This window comes from Hemiscyllium ocellatum, chromosome 3, assembly GCF_020745735.1.
Source record: "Hemiscyllium ocellatum isolate sHemOce1 chromosome 3, sHemOce1.pat.X.cur, whole genome shotgun sequence".
NCBI lineage: Eukaryota > Metazoa > Chordata > Chondrichthyes > Orectolobiformes > Hemiscylliidae > Hemiscyllium > Hemiscyllium ocellatum.
Genome location: NC_083403.1, coordinates 19,708,747 through 19,735,399, shown reverse-complemented (window position 1 = coordinate 19,735,399; position 26,653 = coordinate 19,708,747). Strand labels below are relative to the sequence as shown.

The window sequence follows — 26,653 nt, the reverse complement described above, 5'->3', positions numbered from 1 at the left end:
ACCCACAAAGCCCTTCTGTTCATCATCTGAAACTCTCCACAGTAGCTCCCTCTGAGAACTGGGAATCTCTGGTGCCACAAGTTTCACCAGCTGCCTCCAGCGAGAATCCGGAACTACAAACTCTGTTCCATATGTTATCTTCAAGAGGTTAAATGCTTCTATCATTTTTCGATGCTTCATGTAAACTAGTTTCCTTACTTCATTCTGGAAAACACAAAGCATTAGCTTATTGATTAAAATCATCTCTTCAAATTTATACCAACTTGCCCAACATATTCCCCATTAATACGATACATAAATGGAATTTAAAATATCAAATAGCCTTTCTTTTTCAGGTAGAGAGTTCAAGAACATTTGAAACGGTATCATCTCTTGAGCTCTCTCAGATTACATTTTTAGAAATTCATTGACAGGACATGGCTAACAGATACGTCATCAATCAAAGAGAATGTTTCACCCGAACGGTGTCAAGTTGAGTGTTGTTGAAGCTGCCCCTCATCCAGGTAAATGGGTAAAGGTATTCATCACCCTCCTGACTTGTGCCTTGTAGGTGGGGGACATGTTTGGAGAATCAGATGAGTTTCTCGCTGCAAGATTCCTACCTCTGAAACTGATCTCCTAGCCAAAGTACTTATATGACTAATCAGTTTCTGGTTAATGGTAACCTGCAGGATGTTGATTGTATGGGATTCAGTGATGGCAATGCCAATGAATGTCAAGGGGAGATGCTCAGATTCTCTCTTGTTGGAGACAGTCATTGCCTGGTATTTGTGTGGTGTGAACGTTATTCCCACTTGTCAGCCCAAGCCTGGATGCTGTCCAGGCCTTGCTGCATTTAAGCATGGACTCTGAATCAGAGGTCTATAGCACTGAATAAGGCCCATCGGTCCATAAAGTCCATACCAGTCAAAAAAACAAACTCCTAACTGTTCTCGTCCCATTTCAAACACTTGGCCCATTGCCTTAGATGTCTTGGTATGGCAAGTGTACATATAAATACTTACATATTGTGGAGGTGCTGGTGTTGGACTGGGTTGACAAAGTTAAAAATCACAACACCAGGTTTATAGTCCAACAGGTTTATTTGGAAGTACTAACTTTCAGAGCAGAGCTTCTTCATCAGGTTATGAGAGTTTCTGCCTCTACTACTCTTGCAGGTAGTAAACTCGAGTATCTGCCAATGGACAATTCTCCATCCCTGCCTTTATAACCATCTCTTCCCTGTTCCTTTTCCATGCCCCTGTCCGGGGAATCTCCTCAGCATTACTGGCCCTATCACCTTGCAGAGTACCTGAGGAATTGTGAGTAGCGACAAGATTTCTGACTAGAATTGCTATGATTTCACAAGTAATTCTGCAAACTAGACCCTTGTACATCATCTTGCAAAAATTTTAAAATGAGTTTAAATCATTCATTACACAGCACTTCACACAATCAATTATCTTTGGAGTGCTGTGACATACATAGATAAAATTATTGGTATACATTTCAACATAGCAGTCACATTTATCATCAGCTCGGTGAAGGAAATAATACTTCGGGAGCGTTTTGAGAAGCTCGAACTCTAGCCAAAAAGAGTCATAATTTGGAGATGCCGCGTTGGACTGGGGTGTACAAAGTTAGAAATCACACAACACCAGGTTATAGTCCAACAGGTTTAATTGGAAGCACTAGCTTTTGGAGCGACGCTCCTTCATCAGGTGATTGTGATTGTGTCACCTGATGAAGGAGCGTCGCTGCAAAAGCTAGTGTGCTTCCAATTAAACCTGTTGGACTATAACCCGGTGTTGTGATTTTTAACAACAAAAAGAAAACTGCAAAATCTACACCATAGCATCCATGCAAGGTAATTTTAAAATCAAGACATGCATAAGCAGCAAAAGAAATCACCAACATTTGTTCAGGTTAATGTTAAAAATCAAAACACCAGGTTATAGTCCAACAGATTTATTTGGAAGCACTAGCTTTCGAAACGCTGTTCCTCCATCAGGTGGTTGTGGAGGTTAAGATCATGCTCACAATGTATAACCCAAGGAGTCCAGGGTCATGGAGATGTGATAAACAGATTAAAACTTTCATCTTTTTACAGAGATATGCTAGTTTCTGTTCTTTGATATGTAAATCCCAGAACTTCTTTTAAAATACATTTTCAAGATAGCTCAGCTTTTTAAACAGTAGGTGTGAAGTCTGTCTGTGTCCCAATGCTATGCCAGATTGACAAACCCTCTGTATAGTTTTACAGAGTTTTACATGGATTCGTGCAGTTTTTGAGCAAAATATAGCTTGCTGCAGGCAAGGATGCCCTAAGACATGGTACATTGGCAAGACCAAGCAGAGGCTACGACAACGGATGGATGGACACCACACAACAATCACCAGGCAGGAGTGTTCCCTCCCAGTCAGGGAGCACTTCAACGGTCCGGGACATTTGGCCTCGGACCATTGGGCGACCATCCACCAAGGCAAACTTCGGGACAGGCAACACAGTGGCTGAGCAGAAGCCGATAGCAAAGTTCGGTACCCATGGGTATGACCTCAACCAGGACTTTGGGTTCACATCACACTACAGGTGACCCCACTGCACTATACACTTTCTCAAACACTCCCCTACATACTCTCATATCCACGCAGACTCTCACTCACACTAACCCCATCACACCCACATGCGCACTCAATCTGTCACTCTTACATAAGTTGATGGGGTGAGTTTGTTTCTGCAGAATTACATTTTATTTTGCTCAAAAGCTACATAAATCCATGTAAAACTGTAAAGGTATACAAAAAGGTTGTCAGTCTGACATAGCATTGGGACACAGACTGACTTCACAACTCAGCTTTTTAAACTATAGATATCTTGAAAATGTAATTTAAAAGAAGTTCTGGGATTTACATATCAAAGAACAGAAACCAGCATATCATTATAAAAGATGAAAGTTCTAATCTCAGATTGTTTACTGTATCACATCTCCGTGACACTGGACTCCTTTGGCTATAAATTCTGTGAGCATGATCTTAACCTCCACAACCACCTGATAAACCTGTTGGACTATAACCTGGTGTTGAGAGATTGTTAACTTTGCAAGGTTTGTAGCTCAGGTTGAGGTTTAGGGTGTAGGTTTGCTCGCTGAGCTGTGGTTTGATATCCAGACGTTTCATTACCTGGCTAGGTAACATCATCAGTGGCGACCTCCAAAGTGAAGCAAAGCTGTTGTCTCCTGCTTTCTATTTATATCTTTCTCCTGGATGGGGTTCCTGGGGTTTGTGGTGATGTTATTTCCTGTTCGTTTTCTGAGGGGTTGATAGATGGCATCTCGATCTGTATTTGTTTATGGCGTTGTGGTTGGAGTGCCAGGCCTCTAGGAATTCTCTGGCATGTCTTTGCTTAGCCTGTCCTAGGACAGATGTGTTGTCCCAGTCGAAATGGTGTTTTTTTAAAAATTATCAACACCCTCACAGGCATAAAGTTCACCAAGGAGGAAGAAACCAACAACAAATTCGCATTCCTGGACGTCACAGTCGAAAGAACGGACAACGGAGAACTACAAACCTGCGTATATAGAAAACCGACAAACACTGACCAAATACTTAACTACACCAGCAACCATCCCAACACACACAAACAAAGCTGTATCAGAACACTATTCCAATGAGCCACATCACACTGCAGCACAGATGAACTTCGGAAAACAGAGGAGAACCACCCATACAATGTATTCAAGAAGAACAGATACTCAAAAAATACAGTCCGCAGATTCCTCAAGAACAAACCACGAGAAGCAGACCAAACACAGCCAGAAACCCTAACCACCTTACCATACATCAAAGTAGTCTCAGAAATGACAGTCAGACTACTAAAACCCCTTGAATCGTAGTAGCACACAAACCCACCAACACTCTCCAACAAAAACTAACAAACAAAAAAAAAGACCCAGTACATCCCATGGACAAAACCAACGTCGTCTACAAAATTCCATGCAACGACTGCCAGAAACACTATGTAGGACAAACAGGAAGAAAGTTAGCCACCAGGATACACGAACACCAGCTAGCCACAAAAAGACATGACCCTCTCCCTCGTAGCCCTACACACGGAGGAAAAAGAGACACCATTTCGACTGGGACAACACCTCTATCCTGGGACAGGCTAAGCAAAGACATGCTAGAGAATTCCTAGAGGCCCGGCACTCCAACCACAACACCATAAAACAAACACATAGATCTAGATGCCATCTATCACTTGGAGTTCGCCACTGATGTTACCTAGCCAGGTAATGAAACATCTGGATATCAAACCTACAGCTCAGCGAGCAAACCTACACCCCATTGTTAACTTTGTCAATGCCTGTCCAATACCGGCACCACCAAGTTCAGGTTAATGAAAGTACTAAATAGAAAAGGAAAAATTAAACAAATAATTCATTAAGTGGTCATAGCGATGTACAGCATGGAAACAGACCCTTCAGTCCAACCTGCAAATGTGTTGCTGGTCAAAGCACAGCAGGCCAGGCAGCATCTCATCCCAACCCAATCTAGTCCCACCTGCCAGCACCTGGCCCATATCCCTCCAAACCGTACCTATTCATATACCCATTCAAATGCCTCTTAAATGTTGCAATTGTACCAGCCTCCACCACATCCTCTGACAGCTCATTCCATACACGTACCACCCTCTGCGTGAAAAAGCTGCCCCTTAGGTCTCTTTCATATCTTTCACCTCTCACCCTAAACTTATGCCCTCTAGTTCTGGACTCCCCAACCCCAAGGAAAATACTTTGTCTATTTATCCTATCCATGCCCCTCATGATTTTGTAAACCTCTATAAGGTCACCCCTCAGCCTCCGACGCTCCAGGGAAAGCAGCCCCAGCCTGTACAGCCTCTCCCTATAGCTCAGATTCTCCAACCCTGGCAACATCCTTGTAAATAGTTTCTGAACCCTGTCAAGTTTCACAACATCTTTCTGATAGGAACGAGACCAGAATTGCACGCAATATTCCAACAGTGGCCTAACTAATGCCCTTTACAGCCACAACATGACCTCCCAACTCCTGTACTGAATACTTTGACCAATAAAGGAAAGCATACAAAGTGCCTTCTTCACTAACCTATCTACCTTGACTCCACTTTCAAGGAGCTATGAACCTGCACCCCCAAGGTCAATGTGGCATAGTGGCAAATAGGGTTAATTAAGGACCAGAAAGAATGTCAAGGTTATTGCACTATTCACTGTAACTTTGCAGAAGGGGAGATTTTTTTTAAAAGAATAAATATTTTGGACTTATCTGAATGTTTACGCTCCAAGTTAACCATTGAACAGAAATAAAAAGGAAGAGGTCAGCTGAAAAATCTCATTCCATTTAAACAGCAGAACAACATTCCATTTAAACTCATTGGTCTGGGTGTCCTGCAGACTAATACATACGTACCTTCAAATGCTTCTTGTAGTCATTATATACAACAGCCAGGAAAAGAGACATGAAGACATAAGTGTTCACGATTATAAAAATGACAAAAAAAATTGAATATGCCCAGCTGACTTCATAGGCAGGCATCCTGAAAAATAAATAATCAGAGATAACTGTCACAAGTAGATCATTATTTGAGCCAAATCAAAGATCACCCACACCATGATCAAGTGTTTATCCTAACAAGCAGTATTACCAAACATGGTTACTCAATAGGTCTGATCAAATTTCTCATGGAGGCTTTCAAAAAGATCATTTCCATGAATCACTCAACTTCAGATATTGCAAATAAAACTGGAGCCAGAGTATGGGCTTAGACTCCAGGATGGTCGAGATTGTCTAATCTACAAAAGAGACCTGGGTCTCACTTGCAGAGCTAAACAGGCAACCATGTAACTGCTCACTTCTCTGTCCGACAAGATAGATGGACTATTTTCAGTTTCTGAAAACAAAGTTTCCTCTCTGACTTTAAGTCCGAAAGACTGATTTTTATAGCTCTTCATAAATAAGTATTCTCCATTTGTTGACCAGGGACAAAAGGAGAATTCATTGGTCAACAAAAAGTACATTTAATATTGCATCTGACCTACTTGGCAAACAAAAATAAATGCATGTCACTCATTGCCTACATTCTTACTCATTTCCCCCAAGTTTTCAGAATTGCTTCATTTGACATGAGCAGTAGTTTGATTATTTTGTTTCTGTTATTCTTAGGTAGAACACACTGCGAGGTCTTGCACTTTGGCAAAAAGAATAAAAGCATAGACTACTTTCTAAACGGTGAGAAAATTAGTAAAGCCAAAGTACAAAGGGATCTGGGAGTGCTAGTCGAGGATTCTCTAAAGGTAAACATGCAGGTTGAGTCCGTGATTAAGAAAGCGAATGCAATATTGTCACTTATCTCAAGCGGGTTGGAATATAAATGCAGAGATGTGCTACTAAGACTTTATAAAGCTCTGGTTAGGCCCCATTTGGAGTACTGTGTCCAGTTTTGGTCCCCACACCTCAGGAAGGACATACTGGCACTGGAACGTGTCCAGCGGAGATTCACACGGATGATCCCTGGAATGGTAGGTCTAACATATGAGGAACGGCTGAGGATCCTGGGATTGTATTCATTGGAGTTTAGAAGATTAAGGGGAGACTTAATAGAGACATACAAGATAATGTATGGCTTGGAAAGGGTGGACGCTTGGAAATTGTTTCCATTAGGCGAGGAGACTAGGACCCGTGGACACAGCCATAGAATTAGAGGGGGTCAATTCAGAACAGAAATGCGGAGACATTTCTTCAGCCAGAGGGTGGTGGGCCTGTGGAATTCATTGCCACGGAGTGCAGTGGAGGCCGGGACGCTAAATGTCTTCAAGGCAGAGATTGATAGATTCTTGTTGTCTCGAGGAATTAAGGGCTATGGGGAGAATGCAGGTAAGTGGAATTGAAATGCCCAGCCATGACTGAATGGCGGAGTGGACTCGATGGGCTGAATGGCCTTACTTCCACTCCTATGTCTTATGGTCTTATACAGGTCATTCAGTCTAACTAGGAGAAAGTGAGGACTGCAGATGCTGGAGATCAGAGCTGAAAATGCGCAGGTCAGGCAGCATCCAAGGAGCAGGAGAATCGACGTTTCAGGCATGAGCCCTTCTTCAGGAATCTTCGGGCTCATGCCCGAAACGTCGATTCTCCTGTTCCTTGGATGCTGCCTGACCTGCTGCGCTTTTCCAGCAACACATTTTCAGCTCATTCAGTCTGACTAGTCTGATGGCTAGATTCCTTATCTCAACCTCTCAATTTTTCTACTCTCTTTCCTCCCCGATGTGGGTTATTTTACCTGATCTGACAATGCTCATTTATCCCTCATAACACAAGATACTAGGCAGGGATAATTTAATTGATTTCTTGATCAATGTTACCACAATAAGGGATGATATCTCAGAATGGAATTGAATTTATTGTCACGTGTACCGAGGCAGTGAAAAGCTTGGTCTTGTGAGCAATACAGGCAGATCACAGAGTTAAATAGCATAGATAAGTAAATAATAGGTAAACGGCCACAAAAACAAAAACACAGGTACAGGTGAATGTTAAGAGCTTGAGCGTCCATTCACTATCCTAATAACAGTAGGATTGAAACTATTACAAAACCAGCTGGTGCATGTGTTCAGGCTTCTGCCCTTCTCGCTGATGGTAGAGATTGTAGAAAAACATTGCCAGGGTGGGATGGATCTTTGAGAAAGTTCCTTAAATGAAGCCATGCAAGTTGAATTCAAACCGAAGGTACAATCACATTACTAGGATACAGACTCCCACACAGAAGGGCAGATTTAAAGGCAAATCTCAGAAGTTTAAAAAAGTAGTAATAATAGTAGGAAATTTCAACTTCCCCAATATTAACTGGGATAATCACAAACTCCATCTACTGGTGCTGCTCAGTAGCAGCAATATGTAACGTCCCTGGGAGGCAGTACAGAAATTCACCAAAGTCCCTTAGACAGCACCTTCCAAACCTGTGACCACGTCCATCCGGAAGGACAAAAGGCAGACATGGGAAAACCACCACCTGCAAGTTCCTTTCCAAGCCACTCACCATCCTGAGTTGGAAATACATTGCCGTTCATCCAGCATCACTGATCAATATCCTGGAGCTCAGTCCCTAACAACATTATAGGTTTACCTGCACCAGACGGACTGAAATCATTCAAAGGAAGCAGCTCACCACCATGTAAGAGGGTAGATAGGGTTGGAAAATAAATGCTGGCCTAATCAATAAAGCCCAAACTCTACAAACAAACAGATAGATAGATAACTGTAACCTCTCAGCTCCAGGAACATCTATATCATTTTTTAAATTCGCTTCCTCCAGTGCTTCAATATTCATTTCATGGTTTGCAACTACAACTGGGCACAGTTCTCATTGTAGCTGGGCAGAATCCTATACAGGTCAAAAATAATTGAAGTAATTTTACAATTTAAACCCTGGATTACAGAAACATGTGAAACGTTGAAAAGAACAGTGTTTATAAATTAGTGCGTGACCACAGCAAACAATTATTGTTAATGTCTACCATAAATTAACCCGAACAAAATAATGGAGTCTACCATATTATTAAAATGCACATTTCAAGAAAGTAGGCTATATGTATCTTTATAAAATGATAACAATGTATTCTTCATACATTGAAACTCCCATTGACTGCATTAATTACTTATCAGACTTTTCACAAAACCAAGCCTTTGTAAACTGACATTTACTGGCTGAGAGCTCTGAAAAAAAATATTATTGGACTGAACCCATCTACAGCTCCAGAGTCAAACACCATTATACCCTAGATAGAAGATCCTGAGAACTCGAGATTATCAACCACCTTCCACCATCTATCCAGGTACTGAGGGGAAGACTCAGGAGGCAAAGGGAATAGGAGAGTAGATGCTATAATTTTCACATGTAGTCCGATCACCAGTGAAACAAAAGTTACTTCCTAAATTACTTAGAAATACATACATCACATCAGGGCTATTTGCTGTTGTCACCAGCACGTAGAGATTGAAGAAAATGTCAAGGTAGTTACTAAAATATAGGGCTCCTTCCACTGTTGAGAGTTTCCTGTAAAACACAGTTTAAAAAGAAATTTAAAATTGAATGGCATTACATAAAAAGCACATTCTTCCCATGATCTGGGCAGCATTCCTTCCACAAATAGTACAACAAAAAAACTGTACCTAGTCATTATCTTATATCTAGAAATTGGATCAATGACTTATTGAAAGAAAATGACACCATCTATGCCTACAAAAGGAGGAGATGCTGACTTTAATACAACCACATGATATATGAAGTGCTTTGATACGCTCATGAGTTTCCATTCATTGAGCACTTTATACGAAAGACCACTTGGGTAAGATATTGGAATCTGACCCTGGGAACTGTACTTCCAAAGGGGAGAAAAGACAAGGCGATGACTTATAAGCACTTTGTTTAGATTTAACTCGTTTTACCTTTTTGCAAACAGCTTCAAAGCCATAAGAGAAAACACTGCAACACTGAACATAAACAACACAAACACATAGGTGATCTCTGGAAGGGTATTGCGGATATTCCTGAAGGCTCTTCGGAGCTGCAACACAGAAAACACCATTACTAACAGATGAAAGTATTTGTTATTGTTCCTGGGGTGTTATTTTATAACAAAAAAAAAGCAAAATATTTCACATCAATTTGATCTTAGAATGCGTAGAATCCCTACAGCATGGAAACAGGCCCTTAGGCCCAACAAGTCCACAATGATCCTCCAAAGTATAACCCACCCAGACCCATTCCTCTACCCTAACATTCTGTATCTCCCCTGACTAATGCACCTAACCCACTCATCCCTAAATACAATGGGCAATCTTGTCAAATTTTAAGCGAGTTAAGGAGATAAATCATGGATAAACAACCCCCACCACCTAGTGGCCAAACACCAACTCCCCCTCCCCCTCCCCCTGCACCAAAGACATGCAGGTCCTGGGCCACCTCCACTACCAAACTGCAACCACCTGATGCCTGGAGGAGAACGCCACATCTTCCACCTTGGGACCCTCCAACCACACGGAATCAATGTGGATTTCACCAGCTTCCTCAATTCCCCATCCTGCCACCTTATCCTAGGTCCAACCTTCCAACTCAGGATCGAGCTCGTGAACTGACCTACCAGTCCATTTTCCTTCCACCCCATCCTCCTCTCTGACCTATTGTCTTCACCCCCAACCTTCATCTACCTATTGCATTCCCAGCTACCTTCCTCCCAGCCCCACCACCCCCCTTCCCATTTCTCTCTCAGCCCCCTTGAGCCATAAGCCTCAGTCCTAATTATGGGCTTATGCTCAAAACGTCAATTCTCTTGTTCCTCAGATGCTGCCTGACTGGCTGTGCTTTTCCAGCACCACACTATTCCACTCTGACCTCCAGCGTACGCAGTCCTCATTTTCTCCATATGTTTAGATGTTTAAACATGCAGAAAACAATGCTCACCTGACGACTTTCAGTAAAGTTTACACAAAACAGAGGCCTCAAAACTCTCGACCATCTGACTGCAAAATATCCAGTTTCTCTCAGAGTCAAGTATACAATCATATCCATCAACGTGAGCTGGAAATGGAGAATTGCAGCATTTAAAATACATAATAGTCTACAGGATCTGTCAAAGGTTAATGGTCATTCCTCTCAATTGACTGAACATGATGAGATGGGAGGCAGAGGAGAACCTAAATAATTGGGATGTACTAAACTATCTTACTTCTAAAGGAAAATGCACATGAAAGGTTGGGTAAACTGCTATAAATGGCTAGCTAACACCGGTGGGCCATTCTCCAGGACAAAGTAGGAGCAGAAGAAAGTCATTTGGCCCCTATCATGCTCGGTCCTTCAATAAGCTCACGGCTGATGAGCGTTTTCATTCTCATCTATCCTTGATTACTTTGTCTAACAAGAATCTAAGACGATCAATTTACCACCTAAGAGCAGAGAATTCTAAAGGCACAGAACACTCAGGAAAGAAATGTCTCATCTATCCTAAAAGGGTAACCCCTAGTTGTTTACACAGAGTCGCCTTTTCCTGGATTCACCCACAAGAGATGATATAGGATCCTAGGCATGCAAATGATAAAATTCAATCAAAAATCACCCCTTGCTCTTCTGAACTCTAGTGAAAACAAGCCCAGACTGCTCAATCTTTCCTCAAAACTATCCACTCATCAGTCTAGTATCAAGGAATTACACACTCATTTCACCACAGAAGGATGCTGCTGATGTTAAAATAAATCTCTGAACAATGCAGTTACGTTCTTCCTCAAATGAAGCCAAAAGTGTACAATGTGTTAGAGATGTAACCTCACTAATATCCTTTCACAAGGATAATGACACATTAGCCTTTCTGATTATGTACGGTACATGCACTAATTGTTTATTAGTCATACACTAGACCACCTCAATCTCTGTGCATCTCAGAATTTGTCAGTCACTCAATTTTATTCTTCCTACTAAAGCCATCAATTGAACATTTTTCCACATTATACTCCATCTGCCAGATTTCTGCCTCCCCACTCATCTAGCTATATCTATCTGCATTCTGATTGATTAGATTAGACTTACAGTGTGGAAACAGGCCCTTCAGCCCAACAAGTCCACACCGACCCGCCGAAGCGCAACCCACCCATACCCCTACATTTACCCTTACCTAACACTACGGGCAATTTAGCATGGCCAATTCACCTGACCCGCACATCTTTGGACTGTGGGAGGAAACCGGAGCACCCGGAGGAAACCCACGCAGACACGGGGAGAACGCGCAAACTCCACACAGTCAGTCGCCTGAGTCGGGAATTGAACCCGGATCTCAGGCGCTGTGAGGCAGCAGTGCTAACCACTGTGCCACCGTGCCGCCCACCCACTGTGCCACCGTGCTGCCCACATTCTTGTGAAGTCAAACTGTAAAAAAAAAATGGAGGGTCAAGCACATGTTCCTGTGGGATCCCACTGGTCACATCTACCAATCTGAAAAAGAAATCTATACAGGCATACTGTTTTCTGCTAGCCAATCTTCCATCCATGTTAATGCTGTTCTCTACAATCAGATCATATTTTGCACAAAAGTCTTAAATCAAAACAAACAAAAAACAAAATTGCTGGAAAAACTCAGCAGGACTCAGGACGGAGTTCTGAGGAAGGGTCATTGTATCTAAAACATTAACTCTTTTCTCGCCACACATGCTGCCAGACCTCCGGAAATTTCTGGGGCTTTCTGCTTTTCAGCATCCAAGGTTCTTTAAATTTTTCACCTTGAGTAGAAACTTGTCTTCTGGAAATCCACATACAGCACATCAACACTCCTTCCCATCCCCTATTCCAGGGATGGGGAACCTGCAGCCTTCTCGGCCATTGTGTGTGGCCTTTTGAATGAATCCAAATTTTGCGGAACAAATCTTTTTTATTAATATGTTTTTTTTCATCTTTTATTATTTTTATTTTAATCTTAAAATGAATTTATTTAAAATACCAGAGAGTAAAAGAAAATTCAACAAAATAATCCTCACAGACTGATGCCACAATTAAAAAATTGGTAAGTCATAAGGGCTATTTCAACACCTGCTATGCTCATGATTTAGTTATAATGAGACTCTAGAATGTACGTTATCTTCCCCGCCTGACTGGCGTCACTACCACCTGAGGCTGGTTGGCAAGAGCCTGTGGGTATCCATTTGAAGTGAAATAGTTACACAGTCTAACCGTATCAACGGTTAAATAATTGAAGTTTCTTGGACGCGGCCTTATTAGATTACGACCAACAAAATGCGGCCTTCCAACATGAAAAGGTTCCCCACCTCTGCCCTATTCCATAGGGCTTGTTATTCTTTTAAATAATTTCAATAAATTGATTAAGCGTGCTTTCCACTTCAAACAAAAATGCAAATTCTTCCTAATTACTTTCAGACCTCCCACATGCCCAATTATAATCTCATTAATGATTAATTCCAACACCTTCCCTGCGATGGATATCAAGCTAATGTAATTATAGAGGGATTATATTCACTACCTTCCAGTCTAGTGGAAGTTTTCCATAATCTACCAACTTTTGGAAAATTAGCACCAATATATCTACGAGCTCACTGGCCACCTCTCAAAATTCCAGATGAAATCCATCAGGGCTGCTCTGACAGAAATCTTAGGAACGGAAATTAGAGTGGATCCAGTATCTCCCCTTTTGGGCTTTTCGAACTCACCCTCCCTGGATATGCACGGAAAGAGATTACTTTCTATTCTTTTTCTATGCAAGGAAAATTATTTTGGTAAACTGGGTGGCTGAGGGCCCTCCTGGACTTTCGAATTGGCACAGATTAATCATGGAATGTATTCCCCTTGACTTCCTTACAAATATGGTGCACCAAAAGACCGCATTATTGCATAAAATATGGCAGCCCTTCTTGAATTATACAAATAGAGATATTTCGGCCATCCTAACAAGGGCTTTTATTTAATGGAGATGGAGAAGCTGGCTGGTCCGGGCCCCCTTGGGAGAGAAATCCCGCACGAATATGGGTTGCGTTATGATTTGATGTTAACACATTCTGAGCATGTACCTCACTACCCAACTTGTGTGTTATTCGTCGTTTTTTTCCCACATGAATAATGCAAGAGATTTAATTATTCACTTTGGGTTAGTTGTAGGTTAGATCAGTAGTTAGTTGAGTTTTTTTTCCTCTCAGTATCTCTTTTTTCTGTTTGATAGATTTTGGTTATTTATTAAAAGATTTAATTGTATATCAATGTTTATACTTGGGCTTTTTTAAAATTTGTAAAAAATGTTAAATTTTCAATAAAAATATCTATTAAAAAAATCCATCAGGGCCCAGAGAAATATGAACCCACAGTTTTGTCAGCTTTCTCAGTACTGTTTCACTAGCAATTAAACTGTTACTCTGTTCTTCCCTCAGCCTGCACTTGTACACATTATGCTCATTAAGAAACAAATACTTATTACATCAAATCGATTAATCATCTACTTTGCAGGCTCAGTTTTCAGCCTTTAGAAGGTGAAATCTCACCAGTTTTCATCTACAGAAAATCCTGGAGATTTTCCTAAATTATAGAAATGTACTTACTCGAAGGATTCTAAAGCACCTCTTTAGAAATCTGCCACTGCTCCTCTCTTGATCTACCTCGGAGCATAATATCCCAATTCATCTCAGCTAGCGCAAATTTCATTTTTACACTTAAGTTTAAATTACTCATCTTGGACGCACTTCTCTTAATCCAATTTGAATTTTACACTTTGTGTCGAGGATTACGATCCTGAAGAAAAGTCATTAATTAATTCTGTCACATTGAACAATGACGAGGCTAGTACAGCCTATTTTGCCAGTTCCAGAACATGCTTCTCTAAAACATAAAAAAAGGAAGGGAATACAACAAAAATAAACCCAGTTGGAATACAGACTGAATATTGACACCTTCCAGTGAGCTTTTAAATTCAAGTAAAATCACATGGACAAGAGACTGGAATCACAGACAACATTTATATAGTCTATCTTATTGGTCTCACGACTAAGTACAGTATTTATTTACGACTGGTCTTCAGTTTGCAACACCTTAAGATCAAACATTAATCATGGATTGTAAGTATTGCAGGTGTAACCTGCCTACATGTCAGCATGTGACAGATACTCAACTCAGAGAAAGAGTCAGAAACATAGATAATCTTTTTTGATGGCACCAGCTGAGGGATGCATTTGGAAGGTCTAAAGAAACGTTTGCTCTCCATTTTGCTTGATAGGGCTTCACAGATAAACACAGCATTATATTTATTAACATTACATACTCACCAATATGCTGACAATGACACAAATGTTCTTTGCATCTCTCCAAAACACCTTGGTGGGAGTAATTTTCGAGAAATGGAAAAGCCGCAGCGTAAACATTAACAGACAAATAAACTCAACCACCGAAGTTACCTGTAGGGTGAAAAAGGGAATATTAACAATTACTATGACCCTGGAGTGAATTTTCTGATAACAAAATCACACTTTGGGAGGTATCAGTCTCCATTGGTAACTGAAGAGAGGTCTTTCAAGGCCACAATATTGGAAGATACCCTGCTGCCTCACCATTCACGTACAAAGTTATGAAGAGGTCATACCAGACTCGAAATATTAACATTATTTCTCTCCACAGATGCTGCCAGACCTACTGAATTTTTCCAGTATTCTCACTAATTGGTGTATATCATTTGATTCACAATTAAGATGACAACTTAAAATTAGAGGAGGTTTGGAGGAAAGGCAGAGTGGAGTAGAAGGAAACCAGACATTCCCAATTTTAAACAGGGAACTAGTCTACACCTGAAGGACAAACTCATTAGTTTACTCCAGAGGTGTCAAAGGGTCTGCTGATTGCTACATTTGTTTCTGATTTTTGACACCTAGAAAATAGAGGAAGAGTGAACTAGACAGGACTCACAGCCTCCTCCACCATCAAATGCAATCTTCGCTGATTTTCTACCTTTCCAGCCACATCACTATTCTCAGCCTTGAATATACTTAATAATGGAGTAGCCTTTGTCCTCTCGGATAGGCAATGCTGAAAATTCACAATCTTCTGAATGAAGACTTTTCTTTCAGTCCAATGCTGTCAACTTGTTATACCCAGAGACTGTGTCCCCACGTGCTAGGCTCCCCAACCAGTTCAAATTACTCCTCAACGTCTATCCTATTGAGCCTCTTCAAGTTCTTATTGATGTCAATGACAGTACCTCTCATTCTTACACTTGAGTCTAAGCCCATGTTATATCGCCTGTGTTTGGGCAAATGTCTCATCCCAGAAACCAATCTAGTGAAACGTGACTGTACTGCAAAGCTTGGTGACCAAAACTTCACATAGTACACCAGGCATGGTCTAACCACAATCCTAGCAAGATTCTTCACTGAAACCAATATATGCTAGAGATCACAGCAGGTCAGGCAGCATCCAAGGAGAGAGAGCAAGCTTGTGTTGAGTTTAGATGACTCAACATCAGAGCTAAATTCTTCAGTTCTTGACTCCAGTCCTCTGCCATGAAAAGGTCAACATGCCAATGGTCTTCCTAATTGCAGGCTGCTCCTGCATGCCAATTTTGTGTTCCTTCCACCAATACACCCATGTCTCTCTGAACATCAACATTTGGTAATTACATGCCTTTCAAAGAGTATTCTGCTTTACTCATCTTATTACCAAAGTTAACATATTTACACCATTACACTGTTTACCACCTTGTTGGTGATTAGATGAAATATCCACAATTCTTTGTGCCAGTGTCCTCTTCCCACTGAATTCTATACTACTGAAACTCAGGCAGACAGACAGAGCAATTCATCCAAGTCAATTCAATGCAGATTCTTGTAACACTCCACAAGTTACAAGCTGAACTGGAAAATAAAAACATCAACTGGAATGAGAAGTGGTGTCATCAAAATCAAATGGAAAACACCCCATTTGTCATAACACTCTGCTTCCCTTCACACAAAAATGGACCATGTTCAGCAAAGAACATATAAACAAACCCAACAACACTCATTGTTATTGGGGCTTGAAATTTTAATGTTAGACAGACTCCTGTTCCGCAAACGTTTTAACAGGCAGAAGATGATGCAACTAACACCACAATACAGGGTGCCTCAGGTTGCAAAATCTCACATAAATAATTTAATATCAGATGGAAATAATTACCGTACACTTCCCTATCTGGGGACACAGGTTGTTTATTGGCATGAACTATTATATTGAACATTCTTCAATATGAAGGATTTAGAAAATCTCAAATATCAGTCTTTCAAATACTTCCTGAGAGCATGAACACATTTGCTTTATATCAAAATTATAAAGTGTTTCCATGTTGTACGGTGTGCATAAAGTTGCACATTAATGGAGTTTAATCACTAGCCCATGGTCTAAATGCCAAAACATCTCAAACAGTAGGCTTCAAATGGCATGGGCACCTATGAACCCATACTGCAAATGTGTTGCTGGTCAAAGCACAGCAGGCCAGGCAGCATCTCAGGAATAGAGAATTCGACGTTTCGAGCATAAGCCCTTCATCAGCAATGCTCGAAACGTCGAATTCTCTATTCCTGAGATGCTGCCTGGCCTGCTGTGCTTTGACCAGCAACACATTTGCAGCTGTGATCTCCAGCATCTGCAGACCTCATTTTTTACTATGAACCCATACTTCCTACATTAGTTCAAAATTCTTCTCTGTACTATTTTGGTGAAGCGAAGATAGACAACTTCCAGCAAAGAAAACTGCAAAATCTTAAGTATCAGAATTCAAGACAAAACCTGCCCAGCTAAATGGGACTCATTTTTTAAATAAACCAACACTTTATTATGACTGCTTTCCATTTTTATAAATCTTTATTTAAATTAGGTAATGGTTCAATTATTTATCTTTTGCTGTTTTGTCTATTTTCAATGAATTATGATCTACTTACACAGTGAGCAATCAAACAATGAAAATTCCATAGATCAAACATTCCTCAGCCAGCTCCCCTAACTCCCACAAGTTATCTTTCATTTTAAGAAATGGAGCGAAGAGGGAGGGAAGCAAAATCAGGCTGACTTTACACGCAAGGTTCTAAGATTAGAAAGTTGGTTCTATGATATTAAAGGTTCTGCATCAGTTCTTGATGACACAAACAAATGAATTAGAGTAAGAGTAGGCCACTTGATCCCTCGAGCGCGCTCATTCAAAAAAGATCATATCTTTTTAGGATAATTTTGTTGCTTATTAAAATCCATCCACCTCTGCCCTAAACATTTGAGATTCTGCTTCTGTTGCCTTTTAAAACAAAAAAAAAGGTACAAAGGCTTACAACGTCCAGAAGAAAAATCCTCCTTTTCTAGTCTTAAATGGGTGATCCTTAAACTTTTAAATTCTAGTATAACAGAAGATTTGAACACAGCTATTCCTGAATGGAAACATGCAGAGATTCTATATTCCACTGGTATCAGGTTATTATAAGAAATTAAAATTGAAACAAAAATACAATATTTACAATGAATTAAGCTCATTTACATATGGTTGATGAAATTGTTTGTCTTATCCTTTTTCCTGCGAAGCTTCTCTCAGAAGATACCCTATACTCCAGACAGGGTCCACTAGATTACAGTATTCCAGCTGCTCTGTACTCTGCCATCCCTCACACTGTCGCCACCTGCTGGAAGTCCCAGCACAACTGTTTGAGCTGCTCTGCTCTGCATTCACCTTCATCAACTCCTGCAACTGGACAGTCCACTGCACTAAATTCTCTGACAACAGAAACATCCTCTCTATGTCCACCCTGTGAAGACTCCTCAGGATCTTAACTATTTCAATCAAATTGCCTCTTACTTTTCTGAATTCTAGTGGCTGCGATGTTAAATCTTTCCTCATAAGACACTTTGCCTATTCCAGGTCTTTGTCTTATGACTAACGCTCCTTCAATGCACCTACGTGCTTCGTAAAATAAGATGATCAATACAGTACAGTGTTCCAGATATTGTTGCACTGATGCCCTGAATAAGTGAAGCTTAACCTCCTGTGTATTCAGCGCCCCTTGCAACAAACAGTAACGTTCTATTAGCTTTTTCAATTAGTTGCTATATTACATACTTGCAATTCATACAAGTAGTATTGTTCTCTGACTACCCCTTCTTTTGCACATCACATGCCCTCTCGTTCTTGTTCCCTTTTCAAGAGTTCAGGCAACAGAGGAGCAGTAAAATTGACATTTCGGGCAAAAGTCCTTCATCAGGCTACTGATATCGATGATGTGGAGGTGCTGGTGTTGGACTAGGGTGGACAAAGTTAAAAATCACAACACCAGGTTATAGTTCATTTGGATGTACAAGCCTTCAGGGTGCTGCTCCTTCATCAGATAACTCATGGCTGATCTGATAATCCTCAGCTTCACTTAAAAACCAATTTCTCTCAGCCTTGAATATCCTTAACTACCCAGCTTGTGTGGTAAAGAACTCCACATTCACAGCCCTCAGGTGAGATTTGTTGTTTTGCTGCTCCTCTATGTGAATGTGAGCAAATGGGACTCGCTGAAGCAATCACAGAGTGGTAGAGAATGTGTGGAAGAGAATCATGGGATTTTGAAGATATTGAAGACAAGTAAATATAGGCACTGAAAGTCACTCACCCAGACAGGCAGCAAATAGACCGCAGGATCCTCAAACAGGGCAAGGAAAAGATCCACGAGGATAAAAAAATAAGTGACTCCCTGTGTAGACCAGTGGTTGTACAATTTATAGAATCTAGGGGAGAGAAAATTGCAAAAACTGTTTCTCACACTAATGTGGAAAAAAGAATATTATAGACAGTGAGGAATTCTGTTAAAACAAAAAAGATACTTTAACACTTAATTAGAATAATTTATTCCCCACATTATCAAATTATACAAAGTGTTAGAATAGTTTCAGTGGGATGAATGGCCCATCACTCAGTAAGACTCTGGTTGATCATATTGAGGCCTCAACTTGAACTGCAACATCCCCTTGCCTCAACCTAATAACTCTTGGCTCCCTTATAGATCATAAAGCTACCAAGATCATGCTTGCACATGTTCAATCTCCCAGCCTCCACATCTCTGAAGACAGCACCACAGTCAAATGGCTCAGAGAGAGAAAAAAATCACAAACTTACCTTCACTAATCAGTGTACACACTGGCAATTCTACACTTCCACACCAAGACTGGCTTTATCAGCAGTTTCAAATTTCTTCACTGTGCAAGCTTGATGGTTAAACAGTATACCTCAAATCCATTCTGCAGGATTAAGGCTACTCTGATCAGATCACATCATGCTGTACATCATGAAAAGCCCTGAGGCAGTCACATACGGTCACGAAAAGTGCCCAATCTACTCAATAGCACTCTGGAAAGGCAAGGTGTTTCAAAGACTTGAGTGACCGATGAATCTAGCTGTTTCTCACCACAGTAGCTCATTTCAAGGGTGTTTGCCACCAATAGGATGCAGTTGTCAAGTCAAGATGATGTTCCATCTTTGGCACTAAGCAATTTTTATAGGAGTTTCAATGTCAGTATGACACCAGTTCACATAGACTGGATGCTAAAGAGTGGTGGATCATATCAAATGGAATGTCCCTTCGACAAGCAAGATTCTGACTTTACTCCACAAGCTTGTGCTTGGAAAATACACACGCATCCACCATTCAACATAATTCTGTAATCGGACATTTGCAGGATAGTCCTGTGTGCGCAAAGAATTATGCTGACAAACAGCCCAGGACTGTCAACTAGTTGGGCTTTTGGTGTGGCACACTGGCACTACATGTTTTAATATGGTGGAAAGACTATATCTTTTTATTTTACTGTATTTTTGATTATAGACTGCAATGGGCAAATAACGTTTTTTTCCCAAATACAAGGATTGTAGAAAGGCAGACTGCACTTTCTAAAAAAAAAGTTATTTGACGCTCCTCATACATACTGTTTACATTGCTGTTTGTTCAAGTAGTGGGTTACTACAGATGAGCTGCAGCCAGAGGTGTGTTTAGGAGGGGAGACTCAGCTAGCAACAAGTAACTGATTGAGAACGTGTCATCATTCCACAGACAAATGATAAAGGCCTTCTGCCATGTAGCTGAATAGCCTGTGGGTTTGGTCAGAAACCATCAGATCTCAGAAATGGAAAGGAACTGGCTTCCCCCCACACCCCCCAAAATACTTCAAGTCTGAACAAAGCCAGTTTATTTCCCTCAGCAGTTGCTGTAAGCTGAGAGTCCCTGACTTGTTGGTTAAGACTAAATGCCAACCAGTCACCCAATGCCTCCTGCAAGCAAGTGAAAATATGTGGGGAAGGTTAATTTTGACTCAGCCTATCTTTATCTCATGGTTTCAAGAGGCTGTTAACCCATGGTCAGCTGATTGAAGCCATTTTAAGCCAGCGTGTTTCCTTTTTATAAACCACTTTAGTCTATGATGATTCCAGATATTGATGGAAAAGTGACATTTTGTAAACGCTTTTGTTTTTAAATATAAAGGACTTGCATTCATTAGGATGAAGTTTAGAATTTTACAGTATTGGAGGCCATTCCTCCCACTGTGACTCTGCCAGCTCCTTGAAATAGTTATCCAATTTGGGCAAAGACAGACTTGCGGCATTTCTTGGCAAATTTTAACTTTTCAAGGACATATCAATTTTCATAGAAGTTATAATTGAATGTAGCTCTATCACTCTTACTGCATTCCAGACCACAAATCACTTAAAGAAAACTGCCATTTGTTCTTTCAACAATGTTAACTGGTTAAGTGCTGTTTGACAGGCTTTCCCCATAGTCACATGAATTACAAAACATAGCTGTATTTGTAATTCTTAACAATTTACAAAACATCTTGAAACCTGTCCAAAACGTGATAATAGATCATTAAAGTTAAAAATCACAACACCAGCTTATAGTTAAAGTTCACTCAAGAATGTAACTTTTAAGAAATGTTTTGAGATTTACATATGAAAGAAGTGGAACTAACATGATCATTCTAACAGATGAGAGACTTATGTAAACTTTTGCTATAAATTCTGTCTTACAATTGTGTACTCCACAACCACCTGATGAAGGAGCAGACTCCGAAAGTCAGTGCTTCCAATTAACTGGTTGAACTCTAACCTGGTATTGTGATTTTTAAACTTTGTACACCCCAGTCCAACACCAGCACCTCCAAATTAAAAGACCATTAAAGCCTTACCTGATTGCCTGTGGTGAAGTTTCAAACTGAATGTTTCTGTTATACTGAGCATCCGAGACATAAGCTGCAGCCAGTTGAAGTTGCTGTTAAATTGTAATATATTAAACAGGAAAGAATGTGATTCCAAATATAAATTTACCAGCAAGTAATCTTGGTAGTGCCTTGTTCTTATCTGGATTTCATAAGTTACAACAATGGCTACTATAGTCTTATTGGTTAGAAGACCATTTAAACCAGACCATGATCATGATCATGATCATAAAATTTGCTAAATTAATGCAATTTTTTCTTCATGTTCTTTAAATGAAGCTCTAAAATGGACAGTAAACACGTACATCTCTTTTCACATTCCAACAGTTTTATCAAATGTCATGTAAGTGTAGAGGATTCAGAGAGTTTCACAATCCAGTTTTACCTCTGCAAGAAACACACACACACGAAACTGACAGCTTTCCTTCTCATCCTACAGAGGAATAGCTCTATCAGTTGTTCAATGATCCTCCCTTCATCATAAAGATCAGAAGTGGGGATGTTCACCAATGATTGCACCATCTTCAGCACCATTCAAGATTCCTCAGATACTGAAGTAGTCCATATCCAAATGCAGCAAGACCTGGACAACATCCAGGTTTGGGCTGACAAGGGGCAACTATCATTTGCAATATACAAATGCCAGGCAATGACCATCTCCAATAGAAGACAATCTTATTAGCACCCCAGACATTCAAATGGTGTTATCATCACTGTATCCCCAACTATCAATATCCTTGGGGTTACCATGAACCAGAAACTCACTTGGACTCACCATATAAAAGCAGGGGCTACAACAGTGAGTCAGAGGCTAAGAATACTGCAGCAAGTAACTCCCCGCTTCCCTCTCTAACATCTACAATGTACAAGCCGGGGTGTGACAGAATGCTCCCCACTTGCCTGGACAGGTTCAGCGCCAGTCACACAAGAGGCTTGACACCAGGACAAAGCAGTCAACTTGATTGGCACCACACCCACAAATACCCACTCTCTCCAACACTAATGGTCAGTAACAGCAAACTGTACCATCTCATAAGATGCAGACAGAAATTCACCAAAGATTCTTAGACAGCACCTCCCAATCCCATGACCACTGCCATCTAGAAGGATAAGGACTGCAAATATATAGGAACACCACTACCTGTGAGCTCCCCTCCAAGCCATTCACCATCCTGACTTGGAATATATTGCCATTCAAAATCCTGAATTCCTAATGACATTGTCAGTCAATTTACACACGTAATGGACTGCAACAGTTCAAGAAAGACGTTCAGCACTACTCTCTCAAGGACAACTAGCAACAGGAAATAAAATGCTGGCCAGCCAGCGATGCTCTCTCCTTATGAGTGAATATATATTAAAAAAGGTGAAAGTTGGCTACTTCAGCAATAGAAGAACAGGAACAAAAGGGTAGGGGGGAGAGCAAGAAGCCAGGGTTGAACACTATGCAACTGTTTACCTGTATGCATGTACATATTAGGACATATCTCCAAGGGCTTTCACATCTTGAGAAGGGACTTAAACCCACACCTACTTGTCCAGAGGTCAGGACCACCTTACAACAAGAGCCCATGCATACACCCAAGGAGTGACTGGGAGCACTGACCAATGATCAAACATGGCTCACGTCGCAGTTCAGATGGAAATAAACAGTTGTAATGCAAACCATGAACCTGGGACTCCTCCAATGTGCAGAGTAGAATGCTTCTCAAGAGAAAACTTTGCTCTGCAAACATTGGTTTAGTTAAGCTAAGCCTGAATCTGACCAATCATTTTGCTGACTCCACTTTTCTACCTTAAGGTTATCCAAGTCTCAGATATATCCTTTATTGAAGCCAAATTCTGCCTGCAGTCTTCTATCGGAAGCAGCCCTCAAGCTCAAAGGTTTCCAGCATTCTTTTCAAAAATTGAGAAAGAGTGTTAATTAACTGCCAGACTGACCTTTGCTAAATATGTTTATTGGCACTTTCAAGGTTGCCATGCTTCCCAAAAGCTGTGCGACAAAAATCAGACAAACCGTTCAACTATTTGGCATAAAAGACTATTTTTTTTCTTGTGGATCCAAACAGGAGATTGGATAATGTTTTAAATCAAGAACTATTCTGAACTTATGCTGTTACTTTGTTCGAGCAGTGGGGGAAAACACTGGAGACTCACTGGCACGGCAGGTGCGTGTTCCAGGCAACTTTGCCTAGAGACAGGCTGTTGATTGGTCTTTCAACCATAATGGTCAGGAGTCATCAGCTTGACGATAACTCTGACTGGGTAGGTGGAAGGCCTGGGTGTGAATAAAACAGCTGCAGAAAGACTCCAGACTCTTAAAAATCTCTCAGCAGAACTAACAGAATTTGAAGATGGATTACTATTCTTACTCACCATTTACTTATAAGCTGCAGCCTCTAACAAGTGACTGATAGACTAAACAATTCAAGTACCCGGTGTGTAGGCTCAGAAACTGAAAGGACTCAAAGATCAGAAACAAGAAGAACTTGGAAAAAGCAAAAAGACATCTCCGTGAACCCTGTGCGATTGGTGCTATTGAACTGTGGTTCTCTAACCTTTTCTCCACCTGTAACATTCCCGACTCAGGTGACTGACTGTGTGGAGTTTGCACGTTCTCCCGTGTCTGCGTGGGTTTCCTCCGGGTGCTCCGGTTTCCTCCCACAGTCCAAAGATGTGCGGGTCAGGTGAATTGGCCATGCTAAATTGCCCGTAGTGTTAGGTTAGGGGTAAATGTAGGGGTATGGGTGGGTTGCGCTTCGGCGGGTCGGTGTGGACTTGTTGGGCCGAAGGGCCTGTTTCTACACTGTAAGTCTAATCTAATCTAATCTAATCTGCTTTTGTTTGTCTATCTGCATGTGTGTAGAGGTTTGCTAAGGGGTAAAACAAGTCAAGAGTTATAAGTTGATTATTCAGATTTTGTTTGCCTGTGGCTCGAATTGTAATAAATAGTACTTTCATGTTAAGTTCAGAAACCTGAACATTATCTTAACCTGAGTCAACCAGACAAGAAAATTGGTGAATTGATTAATTTTTACATTTCAGTCATAGAGATGTACAGCACGGTCCAACCTGTCCATACTGACCAGATATCCCAACTTAAATCTAGTCCCACCTGCCTGCACCCAGACCATATCCCTCCAAACCCTTCCTATTCATATACCCATCCAAATGCCTCTTAAAATGTTGCAATTGTACCAGCCTCCAATACTTCCTCTGGCAGCTCATTCCATACACGCACCACTCTCTGTGTGAAAAAGTTGCCCCTTAGGTCTCTTATATCTTTCTCCTCTGACCCTAAACCTATACCCTCTAGTTCTGGACTCCCTGACCCCAGGGAAAAGACTTTGCCTATTTATCCTATCCATGCCCCTCATGATTTTATAAACTTCCAAAACGAAGTGCTGGATGTCTTGAAACAGTTAAGGGTGGATAAATCCCCAGGACCTGATCAGGTGTACCAAAGAACTCTGTGGGAGGCTAGAGAAGTGATTGCTGGGCCTCTTCCTGAGATATTTGTATCATCGATAGTCACAGGTGAGGTGCTGGAAGACTGGAGGTTGGCAAACGTGGTGCCACTGTTTAAGAAGGGCTGTGAAGACAAGCCAGGGAACTATAGACCAGTGAGCCTGACCTCGATGGTGGGCACCTGAGGGACAGGATGTACATGTATTTGGAAAGGCAAGGACTGATTCGGGATAGTCAACATGGCTTTGTGTGTGGGAAATCATGTCTCACAAACTTGATTGAGTTTTTTGAAGAAGTAACAAAGAAGATTGATGAGGGCAGAGCAGTAGATGTGATCTATATGGACTTCAGTAAGGCATTCGACAAGGTTCCCCATGGGAGACTGATTAGCAAGGTTAGATCTCATGGAATACAGGGAGAACAAGCCATTTGAATACAGAACTGACTCAAAGGTAGAAGACAGAGGGTGGTGGTGGAGGGTTGTTTTTGAGACTGGAGGCCTGTGACCAGTGGAGTGCCACAAGGATCGGTGCTGGGTCCTCTACTTTTTGTCATTTACATGAATGATTTGGATGCGAGCATAAGAGGTACAGTTAGTAAGTTTGCAGATGACACCAAAATTGGAGGTGTATTGGACAGCGAAGAGGGTTACCTCAGATTACAACAGAATCTGGACCAGATGGGCCAATGGGCTGAGAAGTGGCAGATGGAGTTTAATTCAGATAAATGCGAGGTGCTGCATTTTGGGAAAGCAAATCTTAGCAGGAATTATACACTTAATGGCAAGGTCCTCAGGAGTGTTGCTGAACAAAGAGACCTTGGAGTGCAGGTTCATAGCTCCTTGAAAGTGGAGTCACAGGTAGATGGGACAGTGAAGGCGGCGTTTGGTATGCTTTTTTTTTATTGGTCAGAGTATTGAGTACAGGAGTTGGGAGATCATGTTGCAGCTGTACAGGACATTGGTTAGGCCACTGTTGGAATATCGCATGCAATTCTGGTCACGTTTCTATTGGAAAGGTGTTGTGAAACTTGAAAGGATTCAGAAAAGATTTACAAGGATATTGCCAGGGTTGGAGGACCTGAGCTACAGGGAGAGGTTGAACAGGCTGGAGCTGTTTTCCCTGGAGTGTAGGAGGCTGAGGGGTGACCTTATAGAGGGTTACAAAATTATGAGGGGCAAGGATTGAATAAATAGACAAAGTCTTTTCCCTGGGGCCAGGGAGTTCAGAACTAGAGGGCAGAGGTTTAGGGTGAGAGGCGAAAGATATAAAAGAGACCTAAGGAGCAACTTTTTCACGCAGAGGGTGATACATGTATGGAATGAGCTGCCAGAGGAAGTATTGGAGGCTGGTACAATTGCAACATTTAAGAGGCATTTGGATGGGTATACGAATAGGAAGACGTTGGAGGGATATGGTCTGGGTGCAGGCAAAT

The 26,653-nt window shown here is 41.1% G+C and overlaps 1 protein-coding gene across 1 annotated transcript in view; it reads right to left on the bottom strand.

The window, feature by feature from the left end:
• The window catches only part of tpcn3 (two pore segment channel 3), a 62,245-nt gene that overhangs the window by 31,443 nt on the left and 4,149 nt on the right, over positions 1–26,653 (bottom strand). Inside the window, exons 2-9 of the mRNA XM_060848828.1 lie at positions 21,722–21,804; positions 19,156–19,270; positions 14,821–14,949; positions 10,475–10,591; positions 9,460–9,578; positions 8,966–9,067; positions 5,425–5,551; positions 3–204 (exon numbers count right to left, since the gene is read on the bottom strand). Coding sequence (XP_060704811.1) covers positions 3–204; positions 5,425–5,551; positions 8,966–9,067; positions 9,460–9,578; positions 10,475–10,591; positions 14,821–14,949; positions 19,156–19,270; positions 21,722–21,804 — 994 coding nt within the window. The remainder of the gene's footprint in view (positions 1–2; positions 205–5,424; positions 5,552–8,965; positions 9,068–9,459; positions 9,579–10,474; positions 10,592–14,820; positions 14,950–19,155; positions 19,271–21,721; positions 21,805–26,653) is intronic.